The 19561-nt window shown below is 51.7% G+C and overlaps 5 protein-coding genes across 5 annotated transcripts; 2 read left to right on the top strand and 3 right to left on the bottom strand.

Moving 5' to 3' along the window:
* Positions 1 to 122: 122 nt before the first annotated feature.
* On the bottom strand, positions 123 to 1562 carry T069G_07845 (uncharacterized protein; the record flags this gene model as incomplete). The annotated part of the gene is made up of 3 exons (XM_056175055.1): positions 123 to 998; positions 1070 to 1277; positions 1342 to 1562. 3 exons carry the CDS (start codon positions 1560 to 1562, stop codon positions 123 to 125), a joined length of 1305 nt encoding a protein of 434 aa, XP_056026004.1.
* A 2307-nt stretch (positions 1563 to 3869) lies between these two features.
* T069G_07844 (palmitoyl protein thioesterase domain-containing protein) lies at positions 3870 to 4853 on the top strand (the record flags this gene model as incomplete). Its single annotated transcript, XM_056175054.1, has 1 exon — positions 3870 to 4853. One exon carries the CDS (start codon positions 3870 to 3872, stop codon positions 4851 to 4853), a length of 984 nt encoding a protein of 327 aa, XP_056026003.1.
* A 578-nt stretch (positions 4854 to 5431) lies between these two features.
* T069G_07843 (ribosomal protein l1p/L10e family domain-containing protein) lies at positions 5432 to 6666 on the bottom strand (the record flags this gene model as incomplete). The annotated part of the gene is made up of 2 exons (XM_056175053.1): positions 5432 to 6517; positions 6601 to 6666. 2 exons carry the CDS (start codon positions 6664 to 6666, stop codon positions 5432 to 5434), a joined length of 1152 nt encoding a protein of 383 aa, XP_056026002.1.
* A 3062-nt stretch (positions 6667 to 9728) lies between these two features.
* Positions 9729 to 11506, top strand: T069G_07842 (uncharacterized protein; the record flags this gene model as incomplete). Its single annotated transcript, XM_056175052.1, has 2 exons — positions 9729 to 11390; positions 11474 to 11506. The coding sequence occupies 2 exons, from the start codon at positions 9729 to 9731 to the stop codon at positions 11504 to 11506; spliced, it is 1695 nt and encodes a 564-aa protein (XP_056026001.1).
* A 3001-nt stretch (positions 11507 to 14507) lies between these two features.
* T069G_07841 (uncharacterized protein) lies at positions 14508 to 17171 on the bottom strand (the record flags this gene model as incomplete). Its single annotated transcript, XM_056175051.1, has 1 exon — positions 14508 to 17171. The coding sequence occupies one exon, from the start codon at positions 17169 to 17171 to the stop codon at positions 14508 to 14510; it is 2664 nt and encodes an 887-aa protein (XP_056026000.1).
* Between the last annotated feature and the right edge of the window lie 2390 nt (positions 17172 to 19561).

The raw sequence follows: 19561 nt of genomic DNA, 5'->3' as shown, positions 1-19561 counted from the left end.
GTCTACATATGCAATACATGTGATCCAACATGACGTCCAACAAGGTGACCAACAAAGGCAACCAGCCAAGCCAACATACGACGCCACATAGCACACTCGTACATCATCGGTATTCAATGAAATCAATGAAATCTCCTTCCGCGATAGTGCCTGTCACCCCCTCTGTATCCTCCTCCATACGGCCCTCCCCGCCTGTGATCACCCCTATCTCGGGGTCCATGACTATGTCCTCCACGATATCCCCCGCGACCGCCTCCCTCAGGGTGCTCGTTTCTCGGCACCGGTATCGGCTCTTCCACTTCGACCTCGTATTCTTCGTACTCTTCATTATAGTACTGAGCCACCGTATCTTGCTCTTCCCGAGCCGCTTCGGGGTCGAAAACGAATCGCATGGTGCCGTCCTGGCCGCGCGCCGTTCGTCGCATGGACAAGTCGCCGGGTAACGATGATGACGTTGCTGTCGGCGAAGTGATCGAGCCAGGGGTGAGTGGGCTAGGTTCTTCGTTCTCGCAACGGCTGCAGTAGTACATGTGTCGAGAGATGAATTCTTTTTCGAGCTCCGTGTTAAGGGCGATTTTGATGTCCATGAATCGGTTTAGGTCAAACTGCGTGCCGACTTTGGTCGACTTGTGGTATTGGACATACAGGTCCAGGATGTCTAGCATGGTCTCGAGCACAGCCGGGCGATGGTACTGCCGCCGCGCCGCGGCAAAGTCCTTAACTTTGTCCAGATGATTGCCCGTCATGCGAGCTGTGAGTTCCACGAGAGCCATGACCATGGAAAAGGTGGTGCGTTTGATGGGGACAAACGTCTTGTACATGTCGATGCTCATAGCATAAGCGATGTTGAAGAATTCTTTACCTTGGTCAGGGCCGAGGATGCTGCGTACGACCTTGACCAGGAGCTTCTGAGGGTAACGAGTGCGAAAGTCGAATCCAATCGTTTCGAGAATCAGTCGCTCAAGTCCAATGATGATTTTACCGGGTGACTCAAAAATCTACGTAATTAAGTTAGTTTAGTCTGGGTCAAACGAGCAGAAACACCGTATAGGACACGAGGCTCACGCACCTTGTCGTCTGAAGCGGCGGGCTTCTCAGGATTCTTGACGTTGTAGGCTGCCGCGAGTATGTCCTTGGACTTCTTAATCGTATCCTCAACTTTGCACGCGACAAACAACGATGCCAGGGCCGCGTCTTGGTAGTTGTATTCGGCATCGCGGAAGTTGAGCCGAAACTTGTGGAAATAGGTGCACGCTGTGTCAAATGTACGGACTGGCCTGGCATGTTCCAGCAGAGGTTAGTTCTATCCATGACCAGCATTAGTCAGGCAACGAGACGCACAGATTCAGATGCTGCCGGACGGTGTCTATGAGCTGGACACCTTGCAAGCGGTAGTTATCCTCTCGCGCGGGGTCGCAGCCATTCTCCTTGAGCATGCGCCGTATCTTGAGCTCCGAGGCGTATTGGTTAGAGCTGGAGATGTAGCCCGGATGAGGCCCGATTCGGGGAGCTGCGTCGCCATTCGAAGCCGTTGGCGGCGCCTCGAGGTCTGTGGGAGACATAGTTATGATTGAGAGGTTTGGAGATGGAGAGATGGAAAGAGAGTGGCGGCCACAGTCTTGGGGAGATTCGAGTGGGATCGACTGGCGGATGTGTAGCTTTCGCGAAGAGGTTAAATGATGCCCTTTTGCGCCCAATTTCCTGCCCAAGAGCCCGATTAGCCACTATTGACGGCGCTCCGTGATTGCCGTCTGCAGCATTACTAGCACGCCGCCATTGCAGGATCGAATTGTCGCATATGAGAGTCGTTGAGGTCGAGATGGAAGAGTCAAAGATGCAATTATGTCGTTAGGTGCTGGTAGCCAAAGAGAGGCCCACTCAACTTTTTACGGCGCGCAGCCATGCCGCTGGGGCGCGGATTCAGTCCGCGTGATGACGCAGTGTGCGAGGCCAGGCTTTGGCCTAATTATACTCTAAGGGAAAAAGAAATAGAAAGGGCACACTTAAATTTATCATAAAGATATACGGAAGAGGCAGCCTTTTTTTAATCTGCCAGTTCTTGTAATCCATCTTGCGCTCTCACTTTTCTGGTATCGGCTAGTATCGCTATCCCTTTAGCATCTGGTATAACAGCAAGAAACTAAGGAACCAAGAAACCGGATTCACTCTCCAACTGAACGACGACAATAGGTGATACCATGCCTTATGCAGTCATTGGGATGATTGCTACCAGTCACTCTCCAAGAATAAAAAGTATGGCTGTAAAACAATGGATGCGTGTGGCTTTGAAGCTCCCAATCGCCCACAGCCAACCGATTTTCTGTAAGCGGCTGGTGACCAGCTAAACTACATGTACAAAGAGGCGCTTTGTGGTGTTACAACGCCCAAAACCAGCGCCATTGGAATGCAATTAAGATAATGCTAGGCTTCTACAAAGCGCTTGAATGCATTGGATCCCGTTTCTCACTTGAACCGGCGACTTTCCAACAATGATTAAGCGCGCCGCTAAACCAACGTGCCTCGTCTTGCCTTTGACCCCCCTTGCGTACGGCTGAAACCCATGGCGTAGCAAGTCGCCGGTTTCGAGTCTCATGTGCTGGCCTAAGGGCTCAGCTTAGAGACGGCTTGCATGAAACTCGGCTCTCATCTGGAATAAAGTAATTGGTGACTAGCAAATGTTTCAAGGACAAGTTTCTTGATCTGCCCCCTGAACCGCTGCTGCCGGAACAGCTTAAAGGAGCGCCCCATCCGCCTCGATGTTTGTGAAGTTGTTCCATCTCGTTCAACTACCGTTCATTAACACTGCTCTGTTTCATTCCCTTCTAGTGAGCTAGCTCTCACGATACATCGACTTGAATCCTTTTTCATCGTTGTTGCATTTACATATAAATCACCTTGCGCTGGATCGCACCGATACCCTTCCTTCATCAGCAGATCTTCAAGCTCAGTCTCTCGTATAATCAACCCAACTCAACTCAAGCAACCATGCAGCCTTCTACCCTCTTTTTCGCCGCCCTTGCCTCTGCCTCAGTGGCCATGGGTCTCCCATTCAATCTTTTCCGACCAACCTTTTCAGGCGGCTCTGCCCCTGCGGCGGATGCTCCAGCAGCACCTCAACTCACTCCACCCAACTAAGCACGACCACCACATGCGTCCTTGAGCGCGTCCTCGTACGAAGTACAGCTACCTATATGGTGTTGTTTCCATGGCGGCCATAAGCTGCTCAATCATGGCCTTGTACTAGTCATTATACGCGCGCATATAATACTTTATTGCTTTGGGTTACTGGGAATGATGGCTACTTAGACACACATGGAAAGATGCTTGAATTCGGCTGCTTGGTTTTTGAGAGCTGCCTGTGATAGGAAAATACTATGAAAATAAATGACATTAAACACATTTCTCAGTCTCTTCTCCTATCAGTGATTTCTTATTGTTTCTCAATACGTTGAGTCCACATGTATCGATTGGTTCATATTTCTGAATTTCAACCAACCTGCCTGGCTGTAGGGTAAATCATCTCGTTTCTAAGGCGCTCAAACTGATGCCGCTGATTGGAGTTTGTGAGCCCAAACTTTAGTGGACATACATACGCAGCCTTGAACGCTATTCCTCCACCGCCCACAGGCTATTACCACCCCAAGTTAGTTTTCTGCCCGGCGATAACGATAACGCGCGCGCTGACAGCTTAATCCCTGCCTGGCCTGCCGCATCATCACCAGCTTCTTCCAACCTCGTCTGTTTCAGCCTCCCGTCTTCATCTTCAACCTTTCATCCTCCCTTATTTACATCTACAGAGCACTCATCTAGAGATTTCGAGATAATTATAAGAATATTCGATTTATTGATTCCCCAGCCATTCTCTCACTATGCGCGCCACTACTTCCCTCTTCGCGACAGCTCTGCTGGCCAGCCGCACCCTTGGCTGGAAATTCTCCCTCCACACTACAGACGACGCAGACGATGATACACCGCTGCCGCTCGTCATCTGGCACGGCCTAGGCGACACCTTTAACTCCGAGGGCATCACGGAAGTCGGCGAGTTGGCAGACCAGATACACCCAGGCACTTTCACATATGCCATCGGACTCAGCACCGACCCAAACTCCGACCGCTCCGCCACCTTCTTCGGAAACGTCACCGAGCAGCTACAGACCGTGTGCGATGTCCTCGCCGAGCATCCAATCCTGTCCACCGCCCCGGCCATCGACGCCATCGGCTTCTCCCAGGGAGGACAGTTCCTTCGCGGATACGTCGAGCGATGCAACAAACCCCCCGTTCGCAACTTGATCACCTTTGGCAGCCAGCACAACGGCATATCCGAGTTCAAGACGTGCGGCAACGTAGACTACCTGTGTAAAGGAGCCATGGCTCTATTGAGGTTCAACACGTGGAGCAATTTTGTCCAGAGCCGTCTGGTGCCGGCGCAGTACTACCGCGACTCAAACGACTACGATACATATCTTGAACACTCGAATTTCTTGGCCGACATCAACAACGAGCGAGCGGAAAAGAACGAACAGTACAAGAAGAACATTGCCAGCCTCTCAAACTTTGTCATGTACATGTTTGAGGACGACACCACTGTCATTCCCAAGCAGACTTCCTGGTTCACCGAGGTCAACGGCACCGAGACCATTCCCCTGCGAAAGCAGACTCAATACAAGGAGGACTGGCTTGGTCTTCGTCAGCTAGACAGCAAGGGCGGCCTTCGGTTCCGATCCATCACGGGCGACCACATGCAAATCACCCTTGATGTCTTGAAGGAGGTCATGTCTGATTTCTTGGGGCCGGTGAACAAGGCGTTCCCCCCTGAGAAAACCGCCGAAGATGTATCCCAGGGAGAGCTCTAGTCGTTCCTCTTCTTGGGCATGTTTGCCATCTCCGCCGAATTCATTATGCGTCACTGGACGATTGTCATCTACATCTTCGTCCTTTTCTTTGTCGGCTATACGTTGTTTGTCTTCTCTCTGCTGGTCCTCGTCTTCCTTTTTTATCTCCTCGTGCGATTTCTCTATCTCTACCTTGTCCGGGTCTGGCCGTATTTATGAGCGACGGGACATGCCAACGGCGCTTTGCTACGGGCATGAAATGTATTTGGGCGTAATTTGAATTTGAACGTATGGGAAATGTTATTTTTCATGTAGGCACTTGAGCAGATACAACTAGGTGCGACTTTTAATAGGTAGCGGGAATATGGCGCCCTGTCCAATATGAACAATGCCATTCTCTATTCATATTTTCTCTCTCTCTCTCGTTTCCATCGAATGATACGCCGCAACGCCGGTGCCAGATATCTAATCATCCTATTATGCGCATACACACAGATAATGATGTAAAAGGAACTTTGTATGTCGAAAATTTTGAACAACCCTCCCCCCTTTCCTTGCTCTCTCTCATCTCGTTGACTTTTGATTTTTCTTCTTTCTTTTTACTCTTCCACTGCCTTCTTAGCTGCGGCCTTTGCGCTTCTCAGCCTCAACTTACGATCTGAGATTTGCTTGTCCAGCTTGTCGTCGTTGCTCTCCGCCTTGGGCTTGCTCTCCTTGGCGGCCTTCTTGGCCTTCTTGGCCGCGGGAGCGTCAGCCTGCTGCTCGGCATTGTCGTCGGTAGTCTTGCGCTTCTTGCCAATGTTGGCCTTTTCAGCAGCCTTGAGTTTCTTGGCCTCACCCTCGGCATCGGCAATGACGTCCTTGTCGTCCAGCCAGAGCTCGTCGGTCAGCCAGATGGGCAGGGCGGCGGTCTCGGGGCCCTTGATGTAGATGCTCTTGACGTTGCGCCACTGCTGGGGCACCCACTTGTCGACCATGGCGGCGGCGACGGTCTCGATGTTGGCGGCCAGCTGCTCGGGGGTCCAGTCGGAGAAGCCCACGCGGACGGCGGTGTTTGTGGTGGGGGAGAGGCTGACTAGAGCTGAAGACAGGGCCTTTTCAATCTCCTTGGCGATATCAGCGGCTGAGCCGGCGTTGACCTCGCCCTCCTTCTTCTGGGGCTTGGTCTTCTTGCCGTCGACCTTGCGGGCCTTGGGTTTGAGGACGACGGGGACGGGGCGCTTAAGGGTGGACTTGTAAAAGGTTTTGCCGAGGATCTTGGGCAAGCGGTTGATGATGCGGTCGTCACCGAGGAAGACGTCGTGCTCAGCGAAGAGCTTGCGCTGGGCCTCGTACTGGCTAAACTTGGCCTTGAGCTTGGTGACGTCGATGACGCGGGTCACCTTCTTGCGCAGCTCGGCGGGGAAATCGTCCGAGGCGACAATGTTCTTGTAGGCGCGCTGCGGGTCGGCGGTGATGAGGCAGACGGTCGTCTCAGCCGAGGCGTTGAGGCTGTGCGGCAGCGGGATCTTGCCGGGCTGCAGGCGAGCCTTGTCAGAAATGTGTCGCTTGGTGGTGAGCGTCAGCCAGACGGTCTTTTCCGCGTCGACGTCGTCTTCGAGGATGTTGCGCTTGGACGAGGCCTCGGCCTGTTCCTTGGAGGCCTTTTTGATGTGTGCGAGGAGAGCTTTTGAGGCTTTGAGAGTCTGTTGGGGTTGATTGGGCGGTTAGTTTTCATCATTTTGAAGATTTTGATATCCGTTTGCTAAGGCGACAGATGGTTACGAACCTGGGCGGAATCAATTGACACCACGGCCTTTGCGCCGGCAGCGGCGACTTCTTTTGAAGGAGCCATCTTAATTGGTCTTTCTGAGTCTATAAACAACAAAAAAGACTTGAATTGGCGATGTGGTGGAGGGGTGGCTGCAACAAAAGTGAAAGAAAAAAAAGGCTACAAATTCTCACCACTCGAAACGCTTGACGCTCGAAGCAAAAAAAAATCAAAAAAAAAATCAGAAAATTGCTATAAGCGAGATTTTGCCGGCGAGGCTAGTGCGGCGTTCGGAATATGCAAGTCCCGGTTGCCGGTCTTGGCGCACGGAAGACGGACGGCGGCCGGAGCGGAAGATCCCAAAGGGCTCCACTTTGACTTTGGGGAAGGACGAGAAGTTGCTTGATTTGCTGCCCTTTTTGTGTGAGAGTTGGAGAGTTAGATTGCAGAAGGGCAGCGGGCTGGAGCTCTGCAATTGGCCAGAACTTGATGCCCGGGTTCTGTTTGATTAGTAGACAGTACTTGGTTTTGCCGTATAATTTGCATAAGGCTACAGTGTATCATGTACCAGCACGAGCTACCCTACTGGTACGCATTGCACCGCATCGCGTCTGCAAGTCTGCATCCTCGCGACCAAGCAGCTAACCTGTAACTGCAATTGCATGAGCCGGTGCATGTACTCACCCATGCGAGGCCATCATGTGCTGGCGACGATGCATTTCTGCCTGATTTCTCGGGATTCCAAGACCAATTTCAGACCGGGGGGAAATTAAATACCTAGGCCACTCGCCGCAGCAACGAGTAAGACTGCGCCATGATATCAGATGTGACATGCCGGTAGCCTTTACGTGTGTTTCGGCACAGCATTGCGGCGGGGGTGTGAGCGTGAGCGTGAATTGCGCAAAGGCATGGGAATAGGTCTATGTCGGTCACATGTAGGGAGCATGTAGGAGTGCGCAGAGGCAGCTTGACGTGGACAATTGCTCCAAGGAAGCCGGACGAGATGGTCGCGTGGGATAGGATTGCATAATCTACTAGTTGAGGCTGCAACGCGAAAGAGCTTCGGGAGCTATACGGAGTTTACACTTATTACCAGCATAATAAGCTCTATGTATTTAATACAGGCTAGCAATGCTACTTTAATGTATGAGAGCACAAAAAAAAAGAGATTAGAATGCAGGCTATTTTATTTGTAGCACACATCAGCAGGTTCCCACGTCAAGTCGTACTCGGACAGCCTGCAGATGGACGGAGCTGCTACTTCTGACTTTTGCCTACAACGGGAATCAAGCCTGACAGGGATGCCGCCTGCATGCTCTCTCTCTCTCTCTCCTCTCACGGGGTTCCTATTTATTGCCTTCTCGGATGGCTAAAAAGAAGGAAATAGAAGACAAGAGAGACAAAGGCCAGAGAAAGATACAGAAAGAGAGTGTTCAGCTCAGTTTCAATGAAAAATTTCAACGGCTTTGCTTGCATGCGAGGAACGCGGTCCAGGTGCAAAAGGTGGAGACGTGACTAGGAACGGGACTGGAGGAGGTTGGAAAAGCGCAGCGTCTTTTTTGCATTTGGTGAAATTACCGCCGGGCAGTTTTCCATTGGCTGGCGGTTTGTGCTAATGTAATTTAATGTCAATTTTGGATGAGCAAGCGTCAATGTGTGCGTAATGATGAGATATCGGACATACAAGGATGTGGGCACATAAGGCAAATGTACTCTAACGTGTCCAGCCGATAGGTGGTAGTTTGTAATAGCACGTAACGTGCAACCAACTGCCCAATGGGGAGCGGCTGATTCAATGCCATGCATATACTGTAGCTAGTAGTACTCACTATGTCCGAGTACTAATGTATGTAAGAATGAAACAACGAAAGGAACAGAAAGGATTGGCGTGTTTGATTAAAGGGAGCGTTTGTTGGATGGATATCAAAAGGCCCCGATATGCAGCAGCAGAGAGCAGAGCAGAGCAGAACTGCATACGATATGTATGTATGTGATTGATTGATGGACTCAATTAATCCAATCCAATAGCAATCAATACATGAATACGTACGATACGTGTACAGCGCCGGGCCTGCTAATGCTAGACACGACACAAAAATCCATGCAAAGCCGAGCATATGCATGTACGAGCACAAACATGGAGCCCTTCGTAGCGAGAGACTTGCAGCAGCCGATTCCACAAAATCCGCCCCAAAAAGCTCGCCAAAAGGACACACCCATGCAAAAAGGCCTTGTCAATGCTTGTCAATGGATTCTGTTCCATGAAAGGACAAGCACAAAAAGCACAGGCTCAAACCCATCCCATCCATGCGTGCCATATGGATCAATTCTTAGTTGATGTACGAAGTGAGATGTACGAGTGAGCACAGGTACTCGCCGCGGCGGTACAGCCCATGTCCATGCCGCCCCAAACGTCGCCATGGCAGCACCCGAAGCTCCCTGTAGCCCAGCGCCCCGGAGCCCCCCTCAGCCCGCGCCCGTTGCCACAGCGTCCAGTCCGCAGCGCCCACAGCAAACTCACAGCGCCCTTCAGCGCCCTACAGCACCTGGAAGCTGCCCTGGAGCAGTGTACCTCGGGGGCACCTGCGCAGCATCTCCCAGCACCAACGCCCACGCCAACGCCAACGCGATGCGTCCATGTCCCCAGTCGCGCGCGTTCGTGTTTCTCGTTTCTGGGCCTTTTTTTCAATCGTCTCCGCTCGTTTAAATACCGCCTCGTCCCAGCCCTGGTCCCTTCTCTACCCCTTCCCAACATTGGAACCCACGTCTGTGCAAAGTACCAGTCACTCTTTTTTCTTTTTTTTCTCCGACTCTTTCCAATCCTTTCCTTTTCGACACTCCCCTTTTCGGTCGACCAAGGATTATAAAAAAACAAAAAACAAAAACAGAAAAAGAAACCAACTTTGTTATTCGCCCATTGTGTACTGCTAGCAATCTCCAACCTAGGCTTGTAAGTGGGGAGGGCACGAGAGGTGCAGTGCCAGCGTGTAGAGAAGAAAAACAACGACCGTCGACGCGATCTGGCCGAGGATCTAGCCGGTGGAGGAGCACACCAACACCAGGGAATCGCTGCTTTTGGTGCTGGGGAATGATCGCGTGAAGCTTCATTCACCTCGCCTGGAACTGGACCGTACCGTTACCGTACCATGGACTCGACGCGAAAGCCGGCAGCCGAACCTGCGCTCCCCGCTCCAGCATCAACATCAACATCAACATCAACAACAGCTTCGGCCTCGACAACCTCCGTCTCCTCCCTGGGCTCGCCCCTCAAACGCCCGGCTCCCTCTCTGTTGCCGCCATTCGAGCCGTCGTCTTCGCCCGGACTGCCTCGGCCCTCCAAACGCCAAAATGTCGGCGGCACAGGCGCCCATCTGCGGTATCCCACGCCGGTGCCAACTTCTAGCACCGGCATCTTGTCTAGCTCGCCTCTCCGGGAGAAATTGAGCGTTGGGCTCGTCGAACGCACGCCTCTCTCGGCCGTGCCATCAATTGAGCTCAGCGAGAATGGCGAAATGGTGTTGATGGGTCGTTCGTCTAATTCCTCTCACTTCCAGCTCTCGGCCAACCGTCTGATATCGCGTGTGCACGTCAAGGCACGGTATGTGCAGGGCGCCACTCCTCTCGAGGCCAACAAGATTGAGATTACTTGCAATGGCTGGAATGGTCTGAAGCTGCACTGCCAGGGCCGCTCGTGGGAGCTGCTTAAAGGCGACAGCTTCACTAGCGAGACCGAGGGCACCGAAATCATGGTGGATGTCCACGACGCCCGTGTTTTGATCCAATGGCCTAAGCGGAGCTCCTCGGGTGCCGACTCCAACGGCCTCTTGTCCGATGCCAGCTGGGAAGATTCGCCGCCGCGGTCTGCGACGAGAAACGCGAACCTGATGCTGCAGGTGTCCCCTCTGCGGAGAGCCACGCGTATCCAGTCTCCCGATAGTCCCACCCCGGCCCCTCGCCGACGCTCTGTGGTAGCAGCAGACGAAGACAGCGGCATCCAGATCTATGAGGACGACGACGAGGACTATCAGCCGGATTCGGATGAGCGAGACGAGGACCCGGATGTCACCATTAGCATGCGGACAGAGGCCACGGCGAGCTTCACGAGCGAGGCGGATTCCGACGAGGAAGACGAAAGTAACCCGGATGAGGAGAACGACCCCATTATTCACTCGTTTGGTCCCTATGGCGCCAACATCTCGGGCCGCCTCGCGTCCATCACGACGAAATCCCCTCGCGTGCAGACTGCCAAGCGACCCTTGAAGAAGGGCTCTGCAGAGACGATTGTGCCAGGCAAGTTGAGCCACGATTCCGATGATGTCGAGGCCAGCCCACGAAAGTCGAAATCCAAGAAGGCGTCTCGTGATGAGCGAAGCCCCTCCGAGGAGAGACTGCCCCAGCCAAAGGTCGAGATCAAGGACGAGGTCAAGGTTGAGGTCAAGGACGAGGAGGAGGAAGTTGACGAAGAGGAGGAGCCGACCAGGATTCCCACCGAGGCTGATGCGGCCATCTCCAACCACGTCGTCAACCAGCTCGCCTACTCCCGGCTGTCTTCAACGCCGCTTTCCACCATCATGCACAACCTGCCCGCCGAGCAGATCAAGGGCATTTCCCGGGACGACCTGAGGCTCCTCATCGAGACCACCCCCTGCATCGGCATCATCAAGCGCCAAGGCAAGGACGCAGCTGGCAAGGCCCTGGAAAGCGAGTATTATTACATCCCCGAGGACGACACTGATATGCAGCGGAGGGCGGCGGTGGTGGATGGACTTCGGAAGCCCAGCTTGCGGGCGTGTCGAAAGCAGCACAAGGTTGGTATTTGTGATTTTTGGCGCGTTATTTTCGTCATTTTAGCTCCCTTTTTAGACGTGATGATTAACATGCTTTTGTGTAGCAATACTACTGGAAGCGTCCCAAGACGCCTTAAAGCCGGCAATCAAGCCATTACATTACGACGTGGAACGGAAATCGGATAGCGGGTTGAAAAGAAACAGAAAGGAATACAATAAAGAAAAAAATACGAAAGAAACACGGAGGAACGATTGATTGACTGATTGATTGATTGTTATGGGTTCGCATATAAAAAGGTCAATACCCCCTTTCTCGAGGCACCCCCGGTGTAATTCATCGCCTGGCTGGGCCCTCCTGTTTATTGTGTTGGACGAGGACATGTAAGATGGATTTATCTTTTGAGTCTGGATTTTTTTTGGTCCCCTGACAATATTGGTCACGACGGATGAGAGGAAAATGAAGTGTCTATTTTTGTTGCCCCGGTTTTTGCTTTGTCACTTGGTTCCTTTTTACCTTTTTTTTTTTTTTTTTTTTTTTTAACGCCCTTTGGGTCGCTCCTCGACCTTGCAGAGGAGTCAATTCGGTGGGATATTCGGGATCTGGGTGAAGAGGAAGGGGCCTATGAGGAGTTTGAGTTTGGTTTCATTCTGCTCATACGCCAATGCATCGTCATCCACGTCTGGAGGAGTTTATCTGGTGAACCCCCTTGGAATTTTTGTGTTTATGTTGTTTTACCCCAATATTAGTGCAATGAGAGAGATGAGAGAGATGGAGATGGAGGAGGGACAAAGGACGGATACACGACACCGACACCGAAACGGATACACAGAGAGATAAGGAGAGAGGCAGAGAAGGACACACAGAGAGAGAGACTGGAGACCACGGAGGCGATTGATCAACACCTGCACCTGCACCTTGAAATTGTTGCCCTGTACATATAACTATAGCCAAGCCATCACATCATTGCACAAGGGGCGGAAGAGGCCCCCGAACAAACCATAAAAAAAGATGACCCTGATCCGAAGCCCCGTGTCCCGTGTTCTGTGTTCCCTGTAACAAGCGAGGGGCCATTCGCCATTCCGTGATGTGTAACCCGAATTATATCGATACTTTACTCAGCATGGCCTCTTCCATCACGGACGCGAGTAATTGACTAACTCATTTCAAGCAAATTATCGGAATGAGAAGTCAATCGACTAACTTGTTTCAAGATTATCTATCGGAATGCAAGGCGTGTAACACCACTGCTAATCACCGCATCATACGATAACGAGGTCCAAGGTTTTGATAGGCTGACCCCGCCTTTTTTTTCCGGGTAAGTGGCGATATTACCTATAGTAGTCTGACGGCATTCGGCTGGATCTTGGGAAAGCTCGATTTTGAGGGGTTGCATTGGGGGTTATATATTCCGGGTGATCCAATCTTGTTTATTTCTGTTTTTAAAATTCTGATATCTCAACAAAAACCTTGATTTAACCTACATCATCTACATAAAGTATGTCATATCCCTTGGTGTGTGATGGCGATGTGATGTGATTGACTGATGCTGATCTTTGTCGATTGTTTTACTTGTAGCAAAACTCAACTATAACTTATACCTACTATACTATTTATACTCAACGGTATACTCGACCTCTTCAAACAAAAACAAACAAAACAACCACCGAACCAAATCAAATAACAAACGACACCAAAAATGGACTCTTCACCACCAACAACCCCAACCAAAAGTACGCATCTTCCATCCTCAGCCCTCTCAAGCATCAAAAGCTAACTAACTCTTCTTTTGTACCAGCCCAAAACCCACAGCAATCTTCTCCTCACCCCCAAGACTCCTCCCCCGCATGCCAATCCGCCATCAAACACTCCTCCTCATGGAAGCCCAGCTCGCTCGACCGCCGCCTCAGCTGGAGCTCCCAGGACCAGAAGCACGCGCTGCAGATGAGCGGCATTGACGGCGTGCGGTCGGGACACCAGGGCTTTACGGAGCGATAAATGCCCTTTTCTAGTCGGTGTTTCTTTTCTTTTCTTTTTTTTTTTTTATGGAGAGAAGGTGTAGATTGGGAATGCGGGAGGGGGGGAAAGAGAGGAATTCATAAACTCTACATGAGCGTGATTTTACTCTTTTTTTCTTCTTCTTCAATGACTTGATGAAGCAAAAAAGGCTACTGGGACTACTTGGGATATTGGGCATCGGGGCATTATTGAATCTGGAATGGCATTGCATGGCACGGAGCGAAAAAGAAAAAAACAAAAAGCATAATGCGCGCGACTTTGTGTGTCAAGATTGAGCTGGTGGATTTTGGGACTGAAGATGTGACGCCAAGTCAAGCATCATGGGAAATTGGCAGATACCTATAATAGCTCCGTACTGAATGGTTACCTATTAATTGGTATTTTTATATCACGCATCGATTACTACAATGCAATGGCGGATTGACTGTATATTTGATGCATGTTTAGATACGGGAAGAATGCAGTGGCAGCCGCGGTAACAAAAAGTAAGCTCCTACACCATCTCCGGTAGCAATAGGCAGCAAAGCACAGCTCAATGCTGTCCTTTGATGATAGCTTTTGTATCTTAGCCTTTAATGGTGAATAAATAATACTCCGTGATCATTTACTTAATTTAGTCTCTACTGCATCAGGTCCAAATATACCAATTGATTGTTGTCGTGCTGGATTTGTACTCGTCATTGGAATAATACTACCAAGCAACAACATTCATGTTTTGACAACAAGGCTTCAAGATTTGACGTTCAACTGGGAGACTTCAATTCAAGCCGACCTGATCCGGAAACTGCTACCTAATGTACACAGCTCATCAGAAAAAAAGAGAGGAAAATAAATAGAATAAAAAAAAAGACCTTCTCAATGCAATCATTCGCGACATGTCGCTCCCAGCCGCATTCGCGATCGATGGGGGTATTTCAGACTTGATCCCATGGTAAAGAAGACAAAAGGAAATAAAAGAAAAAGGAGAAAGCAGAAAAGAAAAAAGGGGATAAAAGGAAGCAAAACTCCTACTCCCGGGCCCATGCACATATCGTCGTGGGAGCGTCATATCCTTATGCTGCCAATGCCGGAAAAAAAAAAGAACAGAAAAGAAAAAGGGAAAACTACCAAATCAACAGCATTCATTTGCCAGCAGCAGAGAGGTGCTCTGCCAGAGCTCCAACCGCATACGCCGCTCCGCCCACCCAGACGGTGCCCATCACCACCTTCTTGCCAAAGCTTCTCTTCTTCTTCGGGGCAACTGATCCATCACGCTCAGCCTCGCCTCTCTGCGTCTGCTTGCTGCTGCGAAGGGGCGGTGCTGGCTTCCTGTGGCCATCCTCGATGCTGTCGTAGTTAACGAATCCAGTGGGGCTGGCAAAGTTGCCCGTCACAGACTGTCCCATCATGTCGACGGGGTTGATGCGAGCCGGGTTGCTGGGAAGCTCCAAAGGGAGGTCGCTGGCGTTGGGCGAGGCAGGGCGGTTCTTGCGGAAAATGAGCACGTCGCCGCCGCCCGACACAATGTCGTAGCCGTGTTCCTGCAGGGGCTTAAAGTAAGGGAGAAACTTGGACGCGTGTGACAGCCGGAGCAGCACATCCGTCAGCTTGGGGGGAGAAGAAACGTCATGGTCGTCGGATGTGGTCTCGGCAACGCTAACAGATCTGGTGGATGAGTCGTAGGCGAGGATCTTGTACGTGACTGGCTCATCTGTTACCGTCGTCGCGGCGGGCTCGTAGTGCTTGACTACAGCCTCCACCGTCTCTGCACCACATTCCTCAGAGTAGCTTGTTTCTAGTCCCTTTGGATCGTTAGAGTACGGGTCCTTCTCGGCGCGCATTTGGGCCAGCTCGCTGGTGGTGCGTTCGATCGGTTCGGGTTCGGGCTTCGACAACTCACTGGGAAAACTTTCATCCATAGAACTCAATTCCATCTCGGCTTCCTCTTTCTCGGCAGCCATCTCTTCACCCATATTGGCCCTCCTCAGCACCTGGCTTCGGATATCATCCGCTGTTAGTGACTCGAGGGAGTTTTCAGCTTCCCAAATGATGTTGCTCCCGCCACGTCTACCGGCCGAGGCTGCCATGTCTGCCTGAAGCCTCTCCTTTGCGTCGTACGATTCAAGGCTGGCAGCGACAACATCATGAAACTTCACCTCGCTCTCCACATCTCGAGGGGCCGCATTGTAACCATGGAGATCCTTGTATGCCTTGGACGCCTCCTCAGGGTGGATAGGATAAGGCTTGTCGGGAGAGTCAAATGTCTGCGGCTCATACTTGCCCAAGTCGGTGTAGTTTTTGGTCAGCTCCTCGGGGTGGATGTGGCGTGTCTTTTCCGGCTCTTCGTAACCATCGATGGCATAGGCGGGAAGGTCCTTGTATTGCTTGGAGGCTTCTTCCGGGTGAATTCTTTCCACCGCTGGTCCGTTATTGGGGAATGCAGAGTACTGGGGCAAGTCCTGGTACGCTTTGGATGCCTCCTCGGGATGAATTCGAGGAGTCTTGGGGCCACCGTTGGGATACTGCGCATATAAGTGGAGGTCCTCGTAATCCTTGGAGAGTTCTTCGGGGGTCAATGGGCGAAGGCCATCTGGCTCATGCCAGCGGACAGGTCCATACTTGTCCAGGTCGTCGTACTGAGGTAGAGTGTTGCCTCGCACCTCGACTTTAGCGGGAATGGGCTCTGCCTTGGGTGTGGGGTCGTTCTGCAGAGCCTCATAGTCCTTGAGGACGGATTCCCTGCAAGTAAAAGGGCCGCCGTAGGCATGTAGGTCTGTATAATCCTTGGACTTTTCCTCCGGAGTCAGGCGGCGAAGACCGTCAGGCTCGTCATAGGTGGCGGGGCCATATTTGTGCAAATCCTTGTAATCCTTGGACTTTTCTTCCTGAGATCTCTCCTGCAGGCCATCTGGCTCGTGCCACCTGACAGGGCCGTATTTGTCGAGATCGTCGTAGATTTTGGACTGCTCTTCGGGAGTGAGCTGGGGAAGTCCGTCAGGCTCGTTCCACGTCACGGGCTTATACTTGTCCAAGTCTTCGTAGTTCTTGGACTCTTCCTCAGGCGTCAGTTTTCGGGGCGCGTTCGGGTCATCAATCTTCATTTTTGAATACTCTGGCAAGTCCTCGTAGATTTTGGAACGTTCCTCAGGAGTCAGATGAGGCAGCCCATCAGGCTCGTTCCACTTGGCGGGCTTGTAGTCGCCAAGGTCTGTGTATTGCTTCGACTCTTCTTCCGGGGTCAGCTTTCGAGGTGCGTTGGGATCGTCAAACTGTGTTGCCGAGTATGCGGTGTGTTCTACGCGAGACACCTTGCGATTGGTGATGGGATCAATAAAGTTGAGGGCGTCGCCCGCAGTGGCTCGTAGAACGCTCTCAGCAGTGACTTTGTTGGATCGGTGGGTCGAGTGCAGGTAGTTTCGGATGTTTTGCAATGGGTGCCATTCGCCGCCTTCCTTGTGGTGGAAGAGACGGTTGATGGCGTCTCGCTCGACGTCCTCGATGTTGCGGCCAGGCCGAGCCCCTGACAAGTCGTCCGACCATGACTTGATGTCCTTTGGATCGGTGTATTTCCCAGAAGAGGCAGTGGCCTTGAACTTGGGGTTCTCCCACGAGAGTCGTCGGTTGAGGGAGACGATATATTTCAAGGCAGAGATGCGGTTGCGTCGACGTCCCAGGTCGAAACCGCAGAATTGCCGGCACTGCTGACTGGCCTGGGACTGCGCAGAGGCCAGCGGGCTAGAGTTGAGGGCAGTGCGTGCCAGGAGAAGCCTTGCACGAGGCGAGGCAAGTTGCGAAGTCGGAAGCATTTTGGTGGGAAATGTCGAGCCAATGGCTGGGCGAGATGCACTACCGAGTCTAGCAACAAATCAACAGTCAGTACCCATTTTCAATTGACAACGCCACAATGATGATATATGAGGAAGCAAAGATCATACCAGACAAACGTCAAGCTGAATCACCCCAGGAGCAGCAATTGCATGTGACATGGAACTCGGGCAGAACCGGGTCGTGCGGGGAAGGACAGCTGGATCAAATGGCGTTTTCACGATGATCCGGGTTGACGACACTGCAGTGAAGGCGACGACTGAGAGGTTGCGTGTGAAGGCGACGAGAAGAGCAATTCCGTGGAAGGCGGAGAGTAGAAAAGTGAACAAGAGTGAAATGGGGGAGAATAGGAGAATGTGGTGAGAGGTGGGAAAACAGAGAGGAGTGAAAAAGAGAGAGAAACGAGACCGAGGAGGACAAGTAAGAGTAAGTAGGAGGAATGAGTAGCATCAGCGGCTTATCTGAAGGTGAGCCAACTCGGTTCACCGCGCTGGGGAAGACGCTTGCGGGGTAGCCCACAGGAACCCACCAAGCCCACTAGGGGAGTCCACTAAGGAGCCCGCTAGAGAGCCCGCTAAGGCCACTGTGAGGTGCCACTCGACCACTGAAGCTCGCAATGTTGCGCTGGCACGGGGGCGGTTGGTTGAGGGAATTGGGAGAAATGTCCGTAGATTGGATTGATATCCAGATGTATCGAGACGGGACTCCACAGGAGAGTCTGGAGATATGTGGCCAGATGCCGGAACTTCCTCTTTTGGGGATGGGGAACTTGGGGAAGTGTTGATACTGGTTGATGCTTATTATTAACATTTCCATGTTGTGAAATGGGCACCTCAGTCTGTTTTAATAGCATGGAACAGAGTCACTGGCAGTAGGTGAAGTACTCCCTACACATACAGTGATCACGAGATACCTCAACAGCAACGTAAACAAAGCCTCGATTTCACAACACCGACTTTCAAGGGAGACAGAATCAAATCATGTATTGACAACATGGTCCCTACTTGCAGCATCACCGGCTCAATCAAATGGCTGTAGCCTGACGCTTTATGCAGGGGCCCCAGACTTCGCTCTTCACTGGCTGTTAGAGGTTCCAGATACCGCCTGGGGTAGAGCCATGCCGACGTCACTGTGGAGCCAGTTCCCGAATTGACCGAGCCAAGCCGCCGCCCTGGGCCAATCAGAGGCCGTCTGTCGATTGCAAGCATCTGGGGTCTCATGCAGGCTTCTTTGTACAGGTACCTGGTACTTGGTTTGGGGACAGACCAGACGTCGATCTTGGGGATGGCCTCCCACGAGTTTGGGGTTATTCAACTTTAAATGCGGAGATATAGTATAAGATATTCATCATCGTCGTCTTTTCTTTCACATAATTCAAGCCCAACCATGACACGTACGGAAGAGCTATGGCCACGGATCAGCGTCGCAGAGAGGCGAAGGTACGGTGTACGAATACAGTGTGATTACTCGCGATGATCTCTTGCCGGTCTCGAGATTGTTGTTGGTGTGGGAGCGCAACAGGCAAACGCGGCTTGGGCGGGCCAGTGGCGAGTTGGCGGATGCACGGAGCAACACACTCGCATAGTGCCCATCACAGAACCGTCAGAGTTTGGGAGAAAATTCCCTCATTGCTACCTCCGTGTTGTACTCTGCCATTTTGCGCCTGTACAAGTACAAGGTGATGAATCACGCCGTTGCCTCTGGATCACAGAACTGCCTGGATTAGTGCGTACGTTCGGGTCAATGCAATATACGGAGTAGAGCGTCGGAAGATGAGTGGCGCTCTGGTCAAGCGTTATGCAAGGGGCCGCGGGTCGAGCCATGCAGCTTGGTCATCGGGGTTTTTTTTCTCCTCACTCGAATTCTAGATGGCACTTTTCTAGCTGGCGAGATGAAGCTGATGGGGGCGCATCTGCCGGCGTGTCGTGATATGACTGGAAAAGAATTCGAGGAGTACATGCATGCGAGTCATTCGTGTAAGACGAAATGGCGGTGCTTCACCTGTATTATGCGCTGACGGCTTTGACGAGACAGCAGCATTCACCGCTGTGGAATAAGTATATGCACTTGTATAGGCATGTCGGGTAAGATGATCGGATCTCGAGCATTTTGAGAACGGTAGAAGCGGCGTATGAGTGATGCTTCCAATGTTTGATACTTTACTCCTTCGCCGCCATCATGTGCTGCAAGCTCGTGTTGCCTAAATGGGTAAACAAGATCGTGCAAGCATCCAATCTACTCCGGACATGCTGGCGGCGTGTTAGTCATCCGTGAGCAGAGCGAGCTCCACAGCTTGATTTGGAGTTAGGTAATCGCTGGCAAGTTGAAATTCACCACCTATTACACATAGAGCAAATGGTAATGGCTTCTT

The sequence above is a fragment of the Trichoderma breve genome, chromosome 5 (genome assembly GCF_028502605.1).
Source record: "Trichoderma breve strain T069 chromosome 5, whole genome shotgun sequence".
In the NCBI taxonomy this organism is placed as follows: domain Eukaryota; kingdom Fungi; phylum Ascomycota; class Sordariomycetes; order Hypocreales; family Hypocreaceae; genus Trichoderma; species Trichoderma breve.
Note: the sequence above shows the minus strand (reverse complement) of the source record. Positions and strands in the feature narration are given on the sequence as shown.